This window comes from Myotis nattereri, assembly GCF_964212035.1.
Source record: "Myotis nattereri genome assembly, chromosome: 20".
Taxonomy (NCBI): Eukaryota; Metazoa; Chordata; class Mammalia; order Chiroptera; family Vespertilionidae; genus Myotis; species Myotis nattereri.
In genome coordinates, this window is record NC_138096.1 from 8,775,776 (window position 1) to 8,793,202 (window position 17,427).

Below are 17,427 nucleotides of genomic sequence, written 5' to 3' on the forward strand. Positions count from 1 at the left end.
TCTCCACCTCCCTCTCCCTTCCTCTCTTTCTAAAAATCAATTAAAAAATCTTTTTAAACAGTTATTAAGCTCTTACGAGGTGCAAATCCTCCCCAAACATTGCCACACATATAAAGGCTACCTCCTCCCGGAAAGCCTTCGTCTTCAGATGGAAATGCCAGCTCCCTGCACTGAGCATCGGTGCCCAATCATGCTCCTCCCAGTCCTGGTCCAGCGTCTGTTTTGCATCTGTGACTCCCTCCCAGTGTGAGCCCTTCCTGGGGGCAGGATCCTGGCCTTCTGTGTTACATCCACCCCCTCCCACATTCACATATACATGAGAATATATGTGAATAAAATGTTCTGGGTGTTCTGTTTTTGGAAACATCACTCTTATTTCAAAACCATCTTTTGTGAAAGATGTATACACCCATATTTTAAAATCATTCGTTGGGAAAGCTTCTAGTTTTAAGCTGGCAGAGCAATTAATTTCCTGCCTTATCCTCAGAAATGACCACCCACCCCCGCAAGCCCCCAAACTTGGAGGATTATAAACATCTACAAAACAGCATCTGCAGGAATACCAGGAAACAGCAGGGACCCCAAATCATAATCTATGTCCCGCCAGATGAGAGGGGCAGCATCCCAGACTTAAAAAGGAAGGGAGAACATGCTCTAGCTGGTGTGGCTCAGTGGATAGAGCAGCGGCCTGCAGACCAAAGGGTCCCAGGTTCGATTCGGGTCAAGGGCACATACCTTGGTTGCAGGCTCCTCCCTGGCCAGGGCCCTGGTCGGGACTTGTGCAGGAGGCAACCAATCGATGTGTTTCTTTCACATCAATGTTTCTCTCTTGTCTTTCCCTCTCTCTTCCACTCTCCCTAAAAATAAAAATTAAAAAAAGGAAGGGAGAACAGATCAATGAAATTCCATCCTGTTCTTCCTCCCAAAGCCCAGGATGCTCAACACTGGGATCGAACTGGAAGGTCAGAGTTCAAAGTGGCCTCTGGGAAGGAGGACCTACCCTGAAAATTGGGGCGGGGGTGGGGTGGGGGGTGGAGCGCAGGAGTACACCACCCAGCATCATAAATCTCTGAGCATACTTACTTCATCTAGGCACATGTTTTACTTGGTAAAAATAGAGTAAAAAAGAAAGAATTAGTGCACCAAAAATTACCCTTAGATTTAAGTTTCCTTTCTACTAGGACACTTTAATTAACTGCATCCCTCTTAGTAATTGATGCCCTATTTTTTATAGTTTTTATAAAATACTCAAACATATACTTGCTCATTTTTTAAAACATTTTGCTTCCATTTCTTACATTTGACATCTTTAACAACGCTTCCCATAAGCAAGTCTACATAATAAAACGTATAAAAATGCAAATGAGATCGTCAACAGAAACTAATGTATTTTATAATGCCAACTCCTTTATAAGTTTTGAGAAAATTATATACACATTCACTAGTCGATGTACAATATTTAATGTCTATATCTGAGCCCAAGTTACTAAAGACGATGATCTATTTTTCTGAACTCATGTCCTTTTCCCAAACGAAATCAAATGAAGAAAGCGATGGGAATTTCCTCACAAGCTATTTCATACATGGATGCCCCTGAACTTTACTGAGTCTAAACTCCAAAACATGTGCAGGTAAATCACTTTGGTATTCAAAACACTGAGGGATGTTTATTTGCTGTTGCCATTAAGAGCACAATTTATTGCGGAACATTTGAATCTAAGTCCTAATTTATTTAAACTCCATAAATGAAAGGCTGTTAAATTCGGGGACACTGACATTTGATAGATAAGAATTTCATCTCAATTTTTAATACGTTCTTTCATTATTATTTTTGAACAATATACAATTTTTGCAAGATTAAGAGGACAGAAAAATAGAACAATTTAAATGATTATGGCCTTCTGAAATTCTATGTTTGGCATGGTCACACAGCAGACAAGAAAAGAAGTCTTGAATAAAGTTCAATTCAACTGTGTATATATTTTTAATTATACCTCCTTTGTTCTACAGACAAGAATTTATAAGAAACAAAGTAAAAAACAAGTATGTCTCATCATGGTTAATAGATAATAATGGTTACTAATTAGTTGATATCTCTTTTTAAATTGTACTTTACAACTAAACCATTAATATATGATATCCTTAGTAAATGAACTACATTCAATTAATCCTTAAACATACTTGAGAAACTTTGGCTGGTTAAGTAGGCTAACCACTCCTGTAATATTACGTCATCTGCTATTCTAATGAAGAAATCCTTTTTATAAGAAATACTAGAGGCCCAGTGCATGGATTTGTGCACTGGTGGGGTCCCTCGGCCTGGCCTGCGCCCTCTCACAATCCAGGACCCCTCAGGGGATGTCGGACTGCCAGTTTCAGCCCGATCCCCACAGGCCAGGCCGAGGGACCCCACCGGTGCATGAATCCGTGCACCAGGCCTCTAGTATGCATGTAAGATCTTTGGTTAATCTCTTCCCGCCCTCCCCGCTCCCTGCTTCCCTCTGAGATTCATCAGTCTGTTCCATGTTTTCATGCCTGTGTGTTGTGCATTGAGCATCTGCCCCCTGGTGGTCAGTGCGTGTCATAGCTACCAGTTGAACAGTCAAACGGTCAAATGGACGAATGGCTGAACAGTTGCTTAGGCTTTTATATATAAAGATAACATAAATTCAATATAAGAAAGAATATAAAAAGTATAAAAGTAGCAGGTTCTAAGTAGTTCAGATTTGGCACTGATGCAACAGGCTAAAATAATTTGCTAGTGTATTCACATGCCTTCTAGCCATTAGCAATTTGAAGGTTAATATAAGTGATAAATAGAAAACATCTCTGAATTAAGCTTGATAAATTAAAAGTGTTTTAAACAAATCAAAATCTTACAGAGGTAATTCATAGTTTCTTTTTAACAAATAATCAGCAGAATGGTCTTGATTTTATTCAATACTACTGAGTAAAATTTTGACAATATAGCTTCACTTTATTTAAGAAAAGGAAAAGAAATATTGAAAAGCCACATTAAAACTTTACTTTACCATGAATATAATATTAATATGCTAGACTGAAATAATTATGTGTAGATTCTTTTATGCAAACATTATTTAGCAATGTAGTTTAGGACATTAATGCGCGACACTTTATGTATCTCTTATGTTGACATATGTTTAGCTAACATAGATTATGACATAGGTGTTGGTCATCAGTGATATTTCTAGAAACCCATTAGTTTCCAGGAGCTTGGAAGTTAATGGCCAAGGTATTTCAATTAGTGTCGTCTGCTCTCCAACTCTACGGTTAGGGCCTATCCAAATTTTCAAAACTGTTAATGTGATTTAGGGGATATTAACCTCACACAATGTCCCATTAAGCTCTTATCCATCACGGGGGCTAGTTAATTAGCCTTGGAAGAATTTTCTCTTCCAAGAATCTCACATTGAGAGCCCTGGTGAAAACTCCTTTCTGTCTCTGCCATCAGTGGCCCATGGGACTGGCTTAGGGTGTGGGAGGCAAATGGCAAACAACCGCTACCACTATCTACGTCCTCATGGGCGGAGCGGAAGAAGTCATCACAAGAGGGCCCTGGGCTCAGTGACCCCAGTGCATCTCCTGAGGTCTTCAAACGGCAGAACATTCTCAGTCTAGGTAAATTGCTCTGAAATTCCTCCTCACTTCCTTAAATTCGTTTTAAATTTTTCAGTTAAAGATGACCTTCAATACCATATTAGTTCCAGGGGCACAGCAGAATGGTTAGACGTGTATGTAACTTACAAGGTGGTCCCCGGTAAGTCTAGTACCACGCCCCATGCCCCGCACCCCAGCACCAAACACAGTTACTACAACCTCCTTTCTTACTTTTTTCACTTAATCACAAACCTTAGAGTTGGATTCATTTTGGGGTCATTAATTCTTTGAGAGGAATTTCTACCTCTCCAGGAGCTTTCAGGATAATGGGTGGAAGACACCAGATGGTGGAGCTACAGAAACCAAGCTGGAGGCAAGGCTTCCTATAGGTTCTGCAGGGGCTCACTGCATGCCGGGGCCTCTGAGCCATGCAAACAAGAGTTGAGGAGGCACCACCGGGTTAGGACTACACGTGTTCAGTTCTTCCCCCAGGATTCGTATTGGAGAGCCAGGCAATGAGGGCGGGTGAATTGCGCTGCCCTCTAACTGAAGCCTGGAAGAGGACTTTACCCAGGAGACAGAAGACCCAGGTCCACAGGTTCTCTATGTTGGTAAACAGCTAAATTATTAACATTACTAGTAGCCCTGCACACGAATCCATGCTCCAGTAGCTCGCTGCTGCCCTCCTGTAGCTCCCCTCGTCTCACACCCGCACTCCCCCCCCCCCCATAGCTTGCTGCCCCACCCTCCTGCTGATCCATGATCTGGTCATTGCACAGTTGGTCGTTACATAACGGCCATCTGCATATTACATCTTTATTATATAGGATGTATTACTAGAGGCCCGGTGCACGGAATTCGTGCACAGGTAGTGTCCCTAGGCCTGGCCGGTGATCAGGGCCTATCAGGGCCTTCCTTCCCCCAGCTGCCAGCTGCTGGCTGGGGCCTTCCTTTGTTCCATGCTGCCCCCTGGTGGTCAGTGCACGTCATAGCGAGTGGTTGAACTCCCAAGGGGACAATTTGCATATTAGCCTTTTATTAGATAGGATTACTTTTGCTGTTGCAAACATCATTCGTGCTAACTTAGTCTCCAAAGGATCTGATAATGAATCTGGTCCTGCAATATAAAAAGATGTAATTGATCACCCTAAGTCAAGTGCAACCCAACCTGAAGGATCCAATGGTGAGGAAGTAAAACACGTGCAGAACAGACGATCTATTGCTTTTGCACCTGAACTCAGTTTACTTGTGTTCAAGGGTGAACTGCTGCTGCAAAACTCCATCTCTATGAATCCATAGCTTACAAAATCTTACGAAGGTTATTTCATCAAATCTTCATAATAGTATCTCTGTTTTGGACCCGGGGAAATTGAAGGCGTGAGATAACTTTCTTATTAAACTACATACTGAAATTTGGTTAGAATTCTTATTACATGTCATTAGTATTATATTTGGGCAGAAACTGTTAGAGTGTTTAAATTGCATTTTTAAAAACTTGTTAACCAACTATGGTTTAGCAAATGTAGGGGTAAAGAGGTAAATCATGAAAAAGGTTTTCAGTGGATGATAACACACATGGTAAACACTTCAACAATTTTAAAGACTACATACTGAAAACTCTGGGTTCCTAGGAGGGCAAACCTCCAAGAACCCAATAATTCCTTGCCCTATTAGAACATATTGATAGATATATGCTTAGATGCTTAAGCATATACAACATGATGCATATATTCTTATTTTTAAGAGCTAAATTATTTTTTAAAATATTTTTATTTGATTTCAGAGAGGTATGGAGAGGGAGAGAGAGATAGAAACACCAATGATGAGAGAGAATCATTGATCGGCTGCCTTCTGCACACCCCCTACTAGGGATTGAGCCCGCAACCCGGGCATATGAACTGTCACCTCCTGGTTCATAGATCGATACTCAACCACTGAGCCATTCCAGCTGGGCCAGAGCTCAATTATTTTTAACGACTTCCAGTTCCAATATTCTATAGTGACATGATTCCCCAGTAAGTCTTCTAAACATCTGGAAAGAATTGATAAAATCTTAGAGACTGGCATACGGGAGGGAAAAGTAGGTTTAAAGAGCGAGCTGAGATAATAAAGCATAATTATTAAGAATCTAGATGTCAGCACTAAGTAGCTTTATTTTCTAGTCTGTAAACTGAGAGGAAATGATAGCATCAACATCCCAGGTTAGCTCTGAGGATGACACAGAACTCTGGTCTCAGTGCTTCCAGATGTTTGGCTTCATCCAAGATGTAGACATCGTACAAAACGATGCTGAACGATAAACAGGCAGCTCTGCTCCCCTAACGATAAACGACCATCTACGTATTTATTTCTTAGAAACTCTAGCGGGAACTTCCGTCACTAACCACCAACTGTGATTGCATGTGGCGCTACACCTACATTTGAGAAATATGCTGCTCGACATGACTATGCTTTACCTTTGAGCAGGACTGAAACAGTGTATCCACCTTCATTTTGGGGGTCCTTTTATTAGCTTTCTTGATCTGCTGATATCCCTAATAATAAGTGTTTTTTTTTATAAACTAGCCTGTGCAAGCCCTGTCCCGAGACTGTAATATTTACAAAACAACAACAACAACAAGTCTAAGCTTTAGGGAGAAAACCAATTACAGAAACAGCATTAAAAACGCCAAGCACCGGGCAGAAGCAATTCTGGATCAGTTTACAAAAGTGATTGATGAGACTCTAATCCAAGCTGAAGGACCCGTTTCACGACGAGCTGTGACCATTCCGCACACTTCATTAGCTGCCATAATTAGCCTGGTGTTGCAATTTGTCAGAATTGGTGGGGACAATTTTCCTCAGAATGCAAACATCAAAAACACAGGGTCTCTCAGACTTCCGAAGGGGCTGGTGAGAGGCTTTTTCTGGCCTCTGTTAACGGAAAGATTAATTATTGCTGATGGGAGGCTGGGCGGTGATTGTCACTCTGTCCATGTGCATTACTTTTAGCATTAGAGAGAGGACGTGGGTGACACCACGCCACTCCATCAAGCGGCCTCACGTTGGAGCACAGAGTCGCTTTTAATATCCGGGGCATTTCTGATGGGTTTTTCTTCCTGTTTGCAGGGTCTAAGACTCACACCTAACCTATACAATAAAAGGCTAATACACAACTAGACCGAACGGCAGAACAACTGGAACAACTGAACAACCAGTTGCTGTGACGTGCGCTGGCCACCGGGGGTGTGCGGGGAACATGGCGGGCGTCGGCCGCAGTGGGATGGTGGAGCAGGTGAGCGGGGGCACCAGACCAAGGCAGGCGCTGGTTGCTGTCATCGGGGCGAGCCTCTAGTGCTTACTGAAGATTCTTTGCTCCCGTGCACTGCCGTCCTGCCCTGGCACTCGCACCTGCTGCCGGCGTCGGCCCTGCTTGCACCCGCGGTCAGCGCAGGAGCCACCATGTGCACCCTCTGCTCAGTGCCGGGGGCCGGTCCCAATCGCTTGGTGCCATCAGCGGGTGCGAGTGGCAGCTGCCGGCCCTCCTCACCCCTGAGGGCTTCTCCACCTCGCCTGCTCCTGAGGGGCAATCGGGGCAGCAGCCATTGCTCGCACCCGCTGCTGGCACCAGCCCCAATTGCTCTGTGCCATCAGTGGGTGTGAGTGGGGCCAGTGCTGTCAGTGCTTGGGAGCGGGGCTGACAGCAGACAGAAGCGGGAGGGGCCTGGCAGGGGTACAGAGGATGGGCCGAGACCTGCCCCTGTGCCTACCGCAGCCTTGCTGCCCACAGTTCCTTTCAAGATGCACGAATTCATGCACTGGACCCCTAGTTCATTGATATCAGGATTTTCAGCCTCCAAAATATTGAGAAGTTGGATCGGTGTACTTTGCCTCAAGTTTTAGCTTCTTCCTTCCTTAACTGTGCAGATCAGCAAAAGAATGGTTCCGTATATTTCTATGATGGAGACATCGTTCAAATACGTTTATAAATCTTCCAAGACCACATGTGTTCAATAATCTATGAAGCTACATTCATGTCACTGGTATTTATGAATAGAGCAATGTCATCTCAGGCCTGGATGAAGGGGATATACTTTGATTTTCCACAATATAAATTCATGAAATCTAATGAAGAGGGATGGAAGGAAGGGGACTCTTACTTAGTTTCCTTAAAACAAAACTGATTTAGTCCTTTGGCTATAGGCCAAGTTTATCCAAAATCAATAGTGTAATGGCTATATGCAGTGTCATTAAAATTTTTGCCAAACTCTCTTAATTTTTAATCTCCTTGGCTGTATCATTATTTAATTATTTGCATTAAGATAAGTATTGCTAAGCCCAAACTATGTTTTTTTGTGTTTTTTAAAAAAATTTGTTCCTTGAACTGACCTGTAAACTAAAAGGAGTAATTTAGTGATACATGGAGGGAGGAGTCATAGCTGAAGAAACTGGTCATGTTTTCAAATCCACTTCATAGCAGAGAAGTGTTAAAGTGAAAAAACATAACAACATCAGAGGACAATGCTTGTCTGAGCTTCCAGGGGTGGAGATTTTCCACAGACTCCATCACAATCAAGTCATTTTCACCTCAAACAACTGGGCACATATGTCACCTAGAGATGGGCTGGCCAACGGAAATACAATGTGGAAGCATCTTACATAATTTAAATTTTCGAGTAGTCATGTGAGAAATAGAAACGAGAAAGAGGTGAAATTAATTGGATGGGAATAAAATATTTTAACCCAATAAGTCCAGTTTATGGTCAAGGTGTGGCATGTTTCGAAGTTCTTTTGTTGAGCATAACTTCAATTGGAAGGAAACATCTCATAACTTCATGATTAGATAGAGTATCTACAATTTTTGGGAACACCTCTGGTTTGACTATTGGGTGAAAAAAGTTTCCCACACCATCTTGGTTGTTTCATTCTAGACTAGCATGAGTGGCTCTCAAAGATGCTGCCCCCAAATCTTGAATGGAGGTGTGCACACTCCTCTATGGTAGTCAGCCTCAGAGCCGGAGCCTTTTCAGAGAATGGCTGAGACGAAATGAGAGCAGAATATGAAATGAAAGATCCTGAAGGTAAGGAGTCAACGTAAAGTAGAAGTTTCAAAATACTTGGGAGAAGTGTGAAACCATGGCTAGGACAACACAAGGAGTTCGCTCACAGATTGGATTACCTGGAGAATTTTATTGTTATGATGCAATGCACTATTACGCATATTACGCACGGTGCCGAGAAGCCACAAATCCTTCTGAAGAAGCTCTTACTCCGGAAAATGAGATTAGAGGGAGATCATTAAACCGACTAATTCTGGAGGAAGTGCTCCTGCAGGCTGAAGTGGAAAATGACAATCTGTCTATGTCCGTACAGGCGGAAATCCCTCTATATCCAGGAACATTCCCAATCTCTGCTGAAGTTCACCTCTGCTTCAATGTCCCTAACGTGACACACGGGTTTCTAACTCTCCGCTGTCACAGACAGATGCAGACTCCAAAACACAGAACCTCAGTGGTTTAAGAACAAAAAATAAGACAAAAGGACAAGAGTCCAATCTAGAGATTTGTAGAAAACTTTAATACACCTTTACTCCAATCTTTGCTCTCTGACAAAGCAAGTCATTGGAGTTCTAATTCCATTGGACACTACAGACCTTAGTAAAATGTTATTTTTAAGATGTTCGCCATTTGAACAAAAGGTTGAAATCAGATCACGTCAAAGGTAGGGGCACTGCCATACTGAAAGGCCTAGCCCAACATTTCAACTTCTTACTCAAGTGCAACCATGGTACTGTTTTCGTTGGAATTTATTTTTATATAATTTCAATACTTGCAAAATTTGGATTCATTCCCACATCTTTATAAAGCAGACACTTGGGAGTAATAACCGTAAGCAAAGACTTAAAAAAAATGGTTACACTTTTCTTCATTTCTAAACTAAAAAATTAGTGTCCAATAAAATTGATGGCATGCAAATGCTGTTATGCATTTGTATATTTGCACTTTTTTTTTTCTTGAGAGAAGGTCTATAGCTTCAATTAGATTTTCCAAAGAGTCAGAGGTCAGAAAAGATATCAAATGATTAATTTGAAGTCTTAACATCATTTCTGAAGAAAAAGAGCAGTCTCTTCGTAAAACCCACATTGCCACTCTTGCATTTTAAATCACACTTCTCACATCACGTAAATGCAAGATCTGAGGTTGGCAAAGAGAAGTCAAACCACGTGGCTAAGTTGAAGAAAAGCAGATACCTGGCTTACATTAGTGACCCGGTGAGTCCGTGCGGCCGGCCAGGTCTTGGGCGCAGACGTCCAAGCCCACGACCATGGAACATGCGCTTGTAACGGACCCTGTGTCTGACGCCACTCTTCCTCACTATACTTCCACAGAGAAAATAACCATAGGGTAGAGCATCACCTTGATCTGCAGATTTCAATATTTATTTCTCCTTCCTACCCCGTCCGATGATGACTTTCCTCTAGGGGGGTGTGTTCACAGCTGAGCAGAAAGGACTAATGAGCTCAATGGGCCAAGACAGACAGATCCTGAGTGTATGCAGTAGACAGACGTACAGCCGTTAATGTGATCCGAAGGCAACTAACTTTTTGACTATAATGTTTATAAATTAAAAAAAAAGTTAGACTGTCATCCTATGAGGTCATGATATATAACAACAATAAAAAATGATTATTCATTTACCAAAAATTAAAAAGTACATACAGGAAAGAGGGAAAACTTGAAAAGAAGTGTCTTTCTTGGCTTTGAGTAATAGACTTTACTGAGGCAGTATTTTATGCTCTATTGCACCTGTAGTAGAAAGAAGCTGTCTTGAAAGTGTGTCATCAAAAATCAATCCTTAAGTTTACCAATGATTATTTTACCGTAATACTACTAAGCGGTAACTTTACGGAATATTAATGCATGGGCTAGCCCAGCTGGCGTGGCTCAGTGGCTGAGCATGGCCTATGAACCAGGAGGTCAGGGTTCGATTCCAGGTCAGGGCACATGCCCGGGTTGCGGGCTTGATCCCCAGTAGGGGGCATGCAGGAGGCAGCCAATCAATGATTCTCTCTCATCATTGATGTTTCTCTCTCTCTCTCCCTTTCCCTTCCTCTCTGAAATCAATAAAAATATATTTAATAACACACATGGGCTACATTCTTGGATGATTTTCTTCATAGAATACCGAATACTGAACATTTAATATCTGAACATCTCCCAGTCGACAAAATCATCCAACTTCATATCCATTTTTTATCAGCATCTATGTCTACTACAGATCAGTCAGATGAGAGTTCGAAAGTCAAAGCATGACAAATTTTATCAGTAATGTTTCGGGGTGAAAGAAATAAGTACATATGTTAGCTAAAAATATACCTAATATATCCTATCCTTTTTTTTTTTTCTGGAATACTTTTAGAATTTTCACTGTACATTGAAATTTAGGTCATACTCGCTGTGAATATGGAAACTTACTTTCAAAACTGAGTATACATTTTATATATCACAGCCTGTACTGCCTTAATTATGCTGTTAGAACCAGAAAGTATATTCATACTTGCAGATTAGATTGCTTCCACCCTTTGGACATTATTTATGCACATTAAATGTCAACATGAAAATGACAGATGATTTCTGCATTCAATTAGAAGAACAATATGCGGTGTCTCAAAAATCATAGAGATTGAAGTCAGCAAAGTTTCGGCTCCAGACAAAAATAGTTTCAAATTCCACTTAGTTCTTTTAAAACATTGCTATTTTGAAGAAAATGCTTTCCCCTTTTTTCAGGGTTTGTAGGCTTTAGCAATATAAATGAACTTGCACTGATTAAGTCAACAAATAAAATGGAAGCGATTTTCTTAAACAGTACACACGACATAAAAGTGGAGGAAAAAGTAGATTGCAAATGCTATTTGTTCTTCATCATTGCTATCCTAAAGGTCAGCCTGACACATGGTACTAGGTTGGTGAGCTACAAAAACATTTGGACAGATAGGCCTCCAGCCCAGTCTTCCAATGATGAATCATTTGATTCATAAAGGAACATACTCAGAAAGAATACAGAATGAAAGTAATAAAACACTGAATGAATGCACATAAAACATATTTTAGGTACCCTAAGAAAATTAATTTTGGACTTGGATCCAATTTTTAAATTTTTTAAGAACTTATTTTAGAGAGAGGAAGGGAGAGGGAGAGAGAGAAAAACATCAATGATGAAAGAGAATCATTTATCAGCTGCCTCCTGCACACCCTCTATTGGGGATCGGGACTGCAACCTGGGCATGTGCCCTGACCGGAATTGAACCAGTGACCCCCTGGTTCATGGGCCGACACAACCACTGAGCCACACTGGCCAGGTTGTGAATGCAATTTTAATATCAGCATTTAACTCTTCTAAACACTAAACTTGCCAGCTACATTGAACTTCCCTTGGGAGAGGGGCTCTAAAGGAAGCAGAGGGAGGAAACTGGTCTGTCTCCTGGTATTGGGCACAAGTGAGTCAGTCACTGTGGATGGAAGGGATTGGGAAGATACTGGGTGTCGGGAGGAGATGAGTTCTGTGTTGAGCATAATCGGTGTGAGCTGTCGCATGGATAAGCAAAGAAATCAATTGAAAGAGTAATACAGCCACATTTTTCCCCCCTCTAATGCTGCTTACAGGCAAGTTGCACGATTAAATGAAGAAGGTAGGCAAAGCAAGGCATTTGTAATACAACAGACAAATGACAATGCCTCGCTAGTGAGACAGCATAATAAGGACCATCTAATTTTCTCCTTAAAATCCATTTATTCTCCAAAGCCCTCGATCATCATCAAGGGAGCACATTTTTCAACCAAGGAGTTACAGAGGAGGAGAATTAGATTTTATTAAATATTCCAATTGTGGTGAGCAAACTCTTCACAAATAGCTCTTGGAATAGATTTAATAAGAAAGGAAGGTCAATATTTGTATCCTTACAGCCAACATTGTGAAATATTTCGATGACTTTTGTGCCTTGATAGTATTTCATTAGTATCCTTACAGTCAGTTGCTGCCTGGGACTATCAAGTGATTACCTTTTAGTTAGTTAATTATCTGATATCTCATATTTGTTAAACTTTCAACACGCTAGCAGATTTAAATGTTCCCCTTTAGTATGTAACCTTATAACAGCCACATAAAAAGTAACTTGTAAATTAATGCAGAGTTAATAACATGATTATCAACCTGCCACTTACATAGCAGAAGTTACAAGTTGTAGCAATATGGCTTCTAGCATCTTTTTTAGGGTGACTATAAATGTCCTAGTTAAGTAACTCTGTGAATAATGTCTTTATGAGAAGATATGCTGTTTTTAGGCATAATGGGGGAAATATTCAGTTAAGCATGTTCAAATAAATTAAATCCACAATATTAATTTTCATGATAGAACAATTTCTTCAAATGAATTAGCCAGCAGGAAGCCCAGAAGTGAAAAATGTAACTGTTGTTATTCTGGATTAGCAATAATGCAGAGAAGACTCGCATATGTTGAACTTTTAGAGATAAACTTCATGAGGAACTCTTCATAATTGGAGTTCAAAACTTTCCGAAGGAAAATTTCATAGGCAAGGTGTAAAGCCTCTGGTTGCCAAATGAAGATCCTGGCCCTCACCACAGTGCCAGGTGCACATCTGGGGCAAGCGTCCTACCTGTGCTGATGCAAATCTTACCAATCTCAGGAGAAAACATTGGCCGTCCTCTCTTCAGAGCTGCGTGTCCCCAGTAGGAGGCGTGCAGGAGGCAACCAATCAATGATTCCCTCTCATTATTGATGTTTCCATCTTTCTCTCTCTCCCTCTGCCTTCCTCTCTCTGAAATCAATAAAACGTATTTATAAAACAATAATCAGCCTTAACCGGTTTGGCTCAGTGGATAGAGCGTCGGCCTGCGGACTCAAGGGTCCCAGGTTCGATTCCGGTCAAGGGCATGTACATTGGCTGAGGGAACATCCCCAGCAGGGAGTGTGCAAGAGGCAGCTGATTGATGCTTCTCTCTCATGGATGTTTCTAACTCGCTATCCCTCTCCCTTCCTCTCTGTAAAAAATGAATACAATATAACCAAAAAACAATAATCGGATAGATCTCTCAATCTCAGACTTTATTGCAGCTACAAAATAAATATTTTTAAATGGCTTACCATGCCTTATAAAAATGCATTCCATTATGTTTGCTCATTACTCAAAAGTAATATTTTAGATTCAAATGCAAATTGAGCCCTTAGGTTAAGACTTACAGACTAATACGGTCTGATCTAATCTACCGAAAATCTTGGACACATCATTGCACATAATTTCATTCATAAGTTAAAATTCAAGTCAGAAACTCTTTCAAAGCCACTTTTAAAACCATAATTGAAAATTACTACACAATGTAAGGAATCTATTAGAAGCAAGACAGTGGTTACAAAGCAAAGGTCGTATAAACATATTCATCTCAACAGTTCACTTTTAACCATTCTATAGGTTACATATTTTTCCTGCCAATGACATGCCAATATTTGGCTCTGTGCAATGTTCTAAAGTGCATAACAAACTAGACAGAGTATATATAAATATTACACGCAAATATAAACGGACCTATTGATTTATAATAAAAATTATATAAACGTATACTTTTCCTGAAACCTACTGACCCCAAGAAGTCTGACGCCAGGGTGATAAAAGGGAGGAAATGAAAGAATTTCAGTCCCCGATGTATTAGTGAGAGAGAAAAAGGAAAAAAAAAGAAGCCCTCCAACTGAATATTGGATTATTGCAGGCCATCCTCCTAAGCAAAATATTTCCTCTCAATTACGCCTAATGATTTAACTGTTTACACTCACTAATGAAATGAAACAACACAAAACAAACAAACTGCAAGGGGCTGTTTTTCCGCGAGTGCATCGTCATCTATCAACACGTACGGGAAGATTCTTAAAATTCTGTGAAGCTGGCCTGTTGCAACACAGAGGCATATTTTATGGCAATTGGGGCATAGAAGTAAAATCGCCCCTAACCGAGGCGCGCGGCTCCATGTACAGCGCAGCCGTAATGAGGCCCGCACGCCGCCCGGGCGCATCAATTACCATCATCATAATCACGGTCGTTAGGCTGCATGCTCATTACGACCAGGGTCCCGGTGACAGCGGATTCAATCACCGGGTGCGACGGGCAAGCGGCCCCGGTCCCACCCAAGTTTCTGCAGAAGGCGATGTGCCACATTAAACCTCTGATACGTTCCACAGCCCCCTCCATTCCCCGAGCCCTCGGCGGTAGAGGTCAGCTTTATGTTCTGTGCAATATGCTTAGGCCCTCTAAATGAATTCTCTGGAGTGCTGGATGTTTCTATGCTTTGGAGCTTCTCGGTTCTTGTTTAGGACCAAAATGCACGTGAACAAAACAAAACAAAACAAAACAAAACACACAAAAAAGAGGCTGCTCTGCCGGTGTCATTCACCATCAATAAAGCAGGCCAACATCAGTCTCTTCCCGAGTTTTGCGAACAAAGGAAAAGATGAACAGTCCCACTAAAGTCAGTTGTCTAAAGTGAACATAAAAACTAATGCCAATTAAGATAGAGGGGCCTAGCTCTAGCCGGTGTGGTTCAGTGGATAGAGCGCCCGCCTGTGGGCTGGGAGGTCCCGGGTTCCATTCCGGCCAAGGGCACATGCCCGGGTTGCAGCTCCATCCCCACTAGGGGGCGTGCAGGAGGCAGCCAATCAATGATTCTCATCATGGATGTTTCTCTCTCTCCCTCTCCCTTTCTCTCTGAAATCAATAAAGAAATATATTTAAAAATATATAAAAAACATGTTAAAAAAAAAGATAGAGGGGCCTAGATCATCATTTCTGCATTGGTTAACACAAACATATGTAAATGTTTTGACAATCAAAAGAATGTTTTTAGTATACGGAGCTTTTAATTGTCCAACACTTTTAGATCTACCCAAATAGATTAAATTAATAGTGACTGGTACATTCCCCTTATTAAGTTTCACTTCAATTTCAGATATTGAAACGAGCACAATGAAGAATGTATAAATACAAAGTAGATACCAGCACTTAAAAAGTTTGGCCATTTAACACACAATTTAACTCCAGGCATTTTACAAGTACATCAAAGAAATATAATTAAGTTATATATCATTTGTACTTTATTTTTTAATAATTGGCCTCTATACTCTCAAGAAGAATGATATATATGTTATTTTTCATTATTGATTATCATACTTTCAGTAGAAAATAGCATTATTTACTCTCAACTCCCTGACTTTGTGATATCTTTGTATAGTGTTATTCATATTACTACATTAAAAATAAAGCAAAAATATTAAAAATATTTGACATATTCATCAATCTTGTGTAATTCGAGAAAGATTAACATTTGCTGTTCTCTCAACTGACACCCTTCAAAACAACTGTGTGATATACTATTTGAAAATTATAATCTCTCTGCTTAAAGATGGTAGAAGAGAAAGACAGTTCTCTGTGTAGACAATCTTCAACCACGATGGAAAGGGTGAAGAACAGGAACCGAAAATACTTGAGCTGTTACTTGGCTGAAAGCAATCTATTGGGCTCAACCACATCATACGTGCATTTACAAGTTTTTAATAGTCCGTCTTACCCTAGCAGAAGCCTAAAACCACTCCAGCCTTTTCCTTCTTCAACATTCTGAACGTCACAACTCCAACCTCCCTAAAACTGTCTTTAATCAACTAAAAATGAGTAAATTGTGGCCTCCAATTTCTGAGATCAAGAAACAAAGTTTTATAAAAAAAAGAAAAAGAAGCCTGATTTTAGCAGTTTATGGGGTACAAGTCTCACCCAAATCACTTAATATCAAATTGAAATAAAAATATTTTTAATAATTCTAAGGTTTACATATCGGTAATAGAATGACTACTTCGGTATTGTGCAGGTTATACTGCTACAGAGAGGGATGACTTGTTTATTTAATCCGGTTATTTGAAGAGATTAGATTGAAGGAAGGTGGGACGAAGTAGGAAAGGAAGGGAGAAAATGAAGGGAGGGGAGGAGAGAAAGAGAAATTTAAATTTGCATTTAATGTTTTTCTACGTGGTTTTGTGTAGGGTTAAGTAGACTAATGATTCATTAAAATTTAAAGAATTCCTATACATTTCTTCCTTAATTTTCAGGGTCTACAAGAACAATTACTCATCACTAATTCTTTAACTATATGTACATTCTAAAAGGATAGAAGGGTACACAATGGCTACTAAAAAACACCACCACCCAAATAAACTATTTTCTTTTTAATGAGTATCCCAAAATCTCCACATCTCCATAAACTGCTTACTTAAGTGAGATACAGGCGTATTCTTGGAATAGGTCAGGATGCATGAAGTGAACCTGTTGTAGAAAGCCAACAAGTACTGTATTCTTTTAGGAAGAGACAATTGCATAAGGATCTTTGTCTTCTGAAGTAGCTTCATATCCAATGTTGAGTCGTTTGTATTTTAGAAGGTATTAATTGTAATTCATACTTGTTGTCTCTTTTAGCCTTTTCAAGGGGACTCTTATTTTTTTTAATGTTGCGTCAACTCACCTTGCCACCGATCCACTTGTTAGGGCTTTCATCTCTGAAACGGTGATATCCATAAGCGTCAGGACCATACTTGCTTGATAAATGAATTGATGGAACGTACCTTTCTTTCTTATGGTAGGAAGAGAACGGCAAAAACCTGAAAGAACAGTAAGGTGTTATTCTTCATTGGATTTCTAGAGACGTTTGATTAAAAAAATAAAAATTCAGCCTGGCTGGTGTGGCTCAGTGGTTGAGCATCAACCCATGAACCAGAAGGTC

At 40.5% G+C, this 17,427-nt stretch overlaps 1 protein-coding gene across 2 annotated transcripts in view; it reads right to left on the reverse strand.

Annotated features, from left to right (window-relative positions):
- Positions 1-17,427, reverse strand: part of SPATA17 (spermatogenesis associated 17) — a gene marked incomplete at its 5' end in the record, with an annotated part of 63,000 nt that overhangs the window by 7,943 nt on the left and 37,630 nt on the right. For both annotated transcript variants that reach the window (XM_081114384.1, XM_081114385.1), the window contains one exon: positions 17,170-17,305. In XM_081114384.1, coding sequence (XP_080970510.1) covers positions 17,170-17,305 — 136 coding nt within the window. The remainder of the gene's footprint in view (positions 1-17,169; positions 17,306-17,427) is intronic.